Source organism: Pinus tabuliformis, chromosome 3_1, assembly GCF_031772625.1.
Source record: "Pinus tabuliformis cultivar Carrire ecotype Pingquan chromosome 3_1, CPIR1, whole genome shotgun sequence".
Taxonomy (NCBI): Eukaryota; Viridiplantae; Streptophyta; class Pinopsida; order Pinales; family Pinaceae; genus Pinus; species Pinus tabuliformis.
The window spans coordinates 443,605,311-443,611,310 of record NC_142301.1 but is presented as its reverse complement, the minus strand read 5'-3'; the positions used below and the strand labels follow the sequence as shown (position 1 = coordinate 443,611,310).

Genomic DNA, 6,000 nt, shown 5'->3' with positions numbered 1-6,000 from the left:
TCGCTTTGTTCCCGCTGCTGTTGTCTCCCCTATGCCTCGTCTGCGCCATAGAATGCGGTGCCGCAGGGGCGGCACCAGGGGCAGTCCTTTGCACGCACCTTCCAGCCCATCTTCTGATTCGCCCTCCCTCTCCAGGGATTTCTTTGCCGGCCACTACCCTTGCACCCGTAGTGGGAGAGGGTGTTTTCATGATTCCAGCCACTTTTTGGGCTCCCTTGCTCCCCGTCCTCCTGCCACCATGCCTTCTCCAACGACTGGCTCAGCGCTTTTCTCCTTCAACTGTTATCTGAACCACCCAAGGATAACCGCTCACATTACAGTGGTCTTCCATGACGAAGCCCAGTTGGGGGAGCCAAGCTCTCATCCAACGAGCCTCGGCTCTGACAATGCTCAGACTTCAAACCTCCAGATGGGGATTGGCAGCGCATCTATGCAGCTCCGAATGCTCAAGCTCGCAGCGCTCATGATGTTGTGATGGCGCCGGTTGATCCTGGTCCTTCCGAATCCGAAGCTGCTCTTGCCAGGGATCTGCTTGCAACAGGTTGGTGCTGTATGGTTGAAGAGCCTCCAGATGATTAGTTTGCTCATTGTTGTCTTGTTATCTTGCCTTGCGGCCCATACAATTGGGCAAGTTTATGTTCAAACTGCTATGTTGAATTTTTGTTTATTTTTGGAACTCTGTAAACTCTGCAACATCAAGAAGATCATAATTTGCTCCCCTGCGTGGGTTTTGGTAATCTGTTAAACACTGATATCTCTGTCATTGGGCAATCTCCATATATGTTTATCTTGACAATTCTGCCTTTCACCAGGGCAGTGTTTTTTACTACGGTCACGATGTAATTCTACTCCTTTTGTTAATAGATTAATCTTATTTAGAAAAAAAAAAAAAAAATAAAAAAAATATATAATAATAATAATAATTTAACATCCTATGATATAAAAAACCCCTTTTTCCGTATATGATTAAATAGATTATAAATGAGTTAAATTAATAATTTTTTAACCTAAGAGAAAGATATTCATATGATATATTACAGGGAGTTATTTATTCTATTAATTTTGACTTATTAATTTTCATCAATCTAGCCGTTTTGGATAGTCATTGATGGTCAACCCAGTCAACCTAGCCGTTTGGATGATCTACTCTCCCTATATAATTGGCAGCCATGATTTGACTCCTCAACTTGTCCTGACGATGAACCACACTAGTTGGTTCGAAACGCGTCGACAAAGGTTTTCTATATGTGACTTGCGCCAAAATTCTTCTTAATAAAAGACAAAACTATTACTAGTTGTGCAAAAAAAGTTGTATCAGAGAGTAATAAGAAGAAAATGCAAATGCAAAAGTGCATGTGTAAAAGTGTCTTTATAACAACATATTGCAAATACAAAATGAAATGTCAACTTACATTAACGATTAAATACACAAGAAACACTCCCTTCATTAATTAATTCCCTTGATCAATTAATTAATTAGTGATAAAAGCAAGATTATGCTACATAACAATTATTCCACTTGTTTAATTTGACATCAAAGATACATGTGATTTGAAAAGTTATTATCTTTTATTTATTTAATATTTACATTTTATTATTAGCGTTAAAAAACACATCTAATTTACAAATTTATAACATTTCATATTTTGAAGTTTGTTATCCTTTATTTATTTACTTATATTAAATAACATAACACATCAAATAAATATTAAAAAAACACAAATATTATTATATGCATATATTTGCGTATTGCTCTTATCGGAATGATTCTACATTTAAAAACATTACATGAAAGTATATAAATTTGATAAGTAATTCTTAGTTTAGTGATATGTTACAATTTTAAAAAATTTCAAAACTTCAATCGATTATCATGGTATTTATTCATAAAATTATCCGTCTAAATATCAATTTCAATTGATAGAATTGTTTTTAAGTGTCTGAGTTTACTGAAAGATGACGGGCACCACTCAATGTTTACAGTATCTGCTATAACATTTAATTTTTTAAGATTTTGCAGGCATTCCATAAAGGAATCCATCCCTTTTTTTTGAGAGTGTTAACTTAGATTTTTTCTGGTGATACCAATACCTGTTATATAACCACTTGGAGTCGGCCACTACAGCGTATGAATCTTCATTACGATGCCAGCAGAAGCATGCATGTGTTCTGTTTTTTATTTCAAGAATTCCATGGCCAAAGCTTGCTTCCCGAAACGCTGAATAACTGGGTTGTGGCTCTGTAAAGCTGCAAACAATTCCAATGCAAATGCTTGTGATTGTAATTAAAAGTTTGCATTGAAACATATTTTTCAACAGAATATTGTAGCGAAAGAACAAATTTTGTCGACAATAGAATTAACCTCTCATTCAACTTACTTTGATGAAAGTCCTTCAATATTTCCCCCGTCGCCAACAGTAAGATACACAGGTGCAGCAGGATTAAATATAGGTGTACACTTCCCATTATTTATATGGTAAGCCACATTTGAATAACGATACTGCAGAAGTGAACACTAAAAACATAATTAAAATTCTTCAAAATGAAAGATAATACATTATTAAATCTAAATCTGGTTTGAAAAGTATTTTCTCAGGTAGGTTTAGAGTACGTTTTAAAATTGTTTTGGTTTGGTTAAGAGTTTTTTTTCTGAGATGTAAGGAAATAGGTTAACCACTTAAAATTTAGAGACATTTAGCAAGAGTGAAATACTGTGTCTTATGGACCTCCAGCCCATAATTTTAGGTGGTGTGGTTTTCTCTAGATAACAATGATAAGTCAACGTGAATTCGCTGATGACAGCCAATAATAACTGTCCCCACTACTAATTTGACAATTGAATTATGATAAGTTTTCCCACTACTCTTCCCAAATATCTTATTAATGATAAGTCAACGTGAATTCGCTGATGACAGTCAATAATAACTGTCCCACTACTAATTTGACAATTGAATTATGATTAAGTTTTTCCACTACTCTTCCAAATATCTTATTAATTTAACAACTAAATTATCATTAATTTCCAACTAAAAAATACCCCTACCACTTAGGTAAAGAAAGCTTTGAATATATATACTTAGATTATTATACTTTAAGTTATTGCAAAATGCACAATATTTTGGAAACATGCCAAATCAAACAGTTGACTTCAGTTATAAATTTTAAAACAATGAAAATAAATAATAATATGACATGATTTTTACCAAAATCCGAATGATATAAGCAGAAAGTAAAATTTTATTTAGAAAATGTAGAACGATAGAGACTTACAGATCTCTCATAGGCATGAACATGACCTGCAAAAACAATATCAACCTTGTACTTCACAAACCATGATTCAAATTGGACTCGCATAGCCTCTCCTTCCATGTAGCCGTTGTAGTAGCTATTGTATAATGGCGCATGCATGAGAACAATCAACCATGGCGTTTCTGTTCTATTGACCTTTGTGAATTCTGAGTTAAGCCACATATATTGAGGAGTGTAAACTCCTGCATATCAAATAGCATCATAAAAATCTGAGTGTCCAATAAAGAGATGCATGCATCCGGTTTACAAGAAAGGTTGTTTCATCAAATATTGTAATTAAATTTGTGTTTTTGATATATAACTAATGGTAGAAATGTGTGAAGAGACACATGTATTTACTTTATAATAAAGGTTGTTCGTCAAATATTACACACATGCTTTTACAATAAATGTTGATTATCAAATATTACATTTAGATTTAGTTATGTCATTTTATAAATATGGAATTTTTTAAGTTAAAGTGTTTTTATTAATAAAAAAGTATGTATAAGGATGTTAAAATGCATGTGATTTCACTTTGACCAGGTTTGTTGACTAATGTTATTACTATGCTATAGATAAAAAGCAAAATACTTAACTAGGAGACTCACAACCTTACAGACCTTACATGCCAAAAAACAAAAAGAACTAACAAGGAACCAATTACCATAATTAGTCATCAAAGTGATAGAGGTAAGATTATCTGACCTCGTCCCTGGAAGAGGAGGTGGGAGGTAGAGAGAGTGGACATGTTGTTCAAAGTGAGCAAGCTAGGATTCCAACTTCTCGATTTTCTCTGTCATAATATTTTGACCACGCTAGACAACCACAATTCGTTCACGAACGTGGCACTGAAAGTACTGGAGTTGCTCCAGCTTGGCCATAACTGCCTCATGTTCTTCTCTCCAGACCTTCTCATGAGATTCCAAAGTGTCCAAGATGGACTGAAGCATCTCCAGCTGCACCGAAGATCTCTTGTTTCAACCAACAGCTGCACGCCCCTAAGAGACCTCGCGTCATGACCTACCAACCTACCCTCGAGCAATCGAGCCTCATCCACGGCCTGATCTTCCACCCCTACTTCCACCCCCACGACCACCCTTAGACAAGGCCCTGCAACCTCTGCCACCCGCAAGACCAGCTAACTGTCTTTTCCTACCACCAACTTCACTGACCCCACTAGTTATATTGTGCTACAGGACGTCTCCTGCAAACATCAACAACTCTTGCTCTGCCACCCCTGGCATCAGCCAACGCAGGTAAACCCTCAGTCAGGCGAGCCAAATCTCGCTTCAACCCCACAAGAGCACGTGAGGAGCAGGGGAGAGGCCTAATCCTAGGAGCCTCGATTAGAACCAGAGACCTACACTGAGCCCCGACCATCTTCCACAATTGCCTAGGCAACCCCAGCACCATGCCCCCTACAGTAAGATACACTATCAACCAGTCGACCACCACCGCAAGCCCAACACTCCAAGCTCTTTCTAGGAGAAACGGAATTATGCCACCGCTCCAGTCTCCTCCACCCCAATTCACCTCGAAATGGCTACATATCTTAGCTAAAACTGCCCGGAAACCTCTCACCATGAGGACCCAATGGAGAACCAAACAACTACCCACAGGAAAACACCACACTGCAACACCTAGAAGCCCAAGTGGCACCAGAGCCACCAGACTACCTCAATGATAATTTTGCGACCAATAGCACCCAAAGAGGAGAACCAGGCAAAGCCAATGCCAGAGAACTCAATTATGGCTAACTCCAAATACCCAGGCCCAGTGCATTTACCACCTACAAGACACCAAGTACCGTTGGCCATGGTGCCATCCACAACACACAAAGGGTTTCCACAACACCACCTGGAATGCCGATATAGAGAACTACCCAGGCCCAAAACATAAAATCCAAAAACCAACCAATTCTCCACCCAACCAACCAGCTGAGCAAACCGTGAAAAGGGAAAAAACACCCAAAGCGGTAAGGTTGTGATTGTTACCTTATAGGACCCGTAGAAGGAGGAGCATTGAATGGAGGCAGACCACCATACCCGCACAACCCAAAAAATCAAAGCCACAGACCAATTTCAAACCTGCTGAAAGTCGAACAACAATATTAATGTTGCATAACCCACATTAAATAACCCCCTGAATACAGGCGCCATGGATCCCTGTAATCCTTCTCGCGCAGGAGAGGAATGAAAGTTCACATGAGCAAAAGCAGAAGCATTAACCATTGTGTTATGGGAAGGAAGTATGCCTACCCTCCAACACCATTTCCTTATGCCAAGATTCATATGTCGATCACCAGTGAGTGACATTTGTTCACCACCCCCATCGAGGAATCCACCTCTCTGGTGACAATTTGGCATAGATCATCCAAAAGGGGGGAATTGGAGGGGAACGACTAGTCGAGGAGAAGCTCCTAGTTGTTATGATCGCTCCCCCAGTTAGCTAGCCTGTCTGATGCTTAATTCCCTTGTCTTTGGACATGTTCAAAAATTACATACTCCAAGAAGGGTAAGCGAGCTTGGATTCTTTCACGAATGAATTCCAGTCTCCAACTCTTAACCACTTTTTCCAAAGGATCTCCATTTATTAACTTTTGAAGGATAGAAATTACCAGTTGGGAGTGCCCTGAGACTTGGAGATTGGTTAGACCAATCTCCATAGGGTTGCCCTTTGAGGCGCAATCAAAGTTCAGCTTGAAAAATC

At 38.7% G+C, this 6,000-nt stretch overlaps 1 protein-coding gene across 2 annotated transcripts in view; it reads right to left on the bottom strand.

Annotated features, from left to right (window-relative positions):
- Positions 1-1,795: 1,795 nt before the first annotated feature.
- Positions 1,796-6,000, bottom strand: part of LOC149187654 (purple acid phosphatase 2-like) — a 154,570-nt gene continuing 150,365 nt past the window's right edge. Inside the window, exons 6-8 of one of the 2 annotated variants that reach the window (XM_089411425.1) lie at positions 3,271-3,491; positions 2,379-2,515; positions 1,796-2,247 (exon numbers count right to left, since the gene is read on the bottom strand). In XM_089411425.1, coding sequence (XP_089267551.1) covers positions 2,007-2,247; positions 2,379-2,515; positions 3,271-3,491 — 599 coding nt within the window. In that variant the 3' untranslated portion in view covers positions 1,796-2,006. The remainder of the gene's footprint in view (positions 2,248-2,378; positions 2,516-3,270; positions 3,492-6,000) is intronic. The other variant, XM_089411426.1, reaches the window with a different exon arrangement.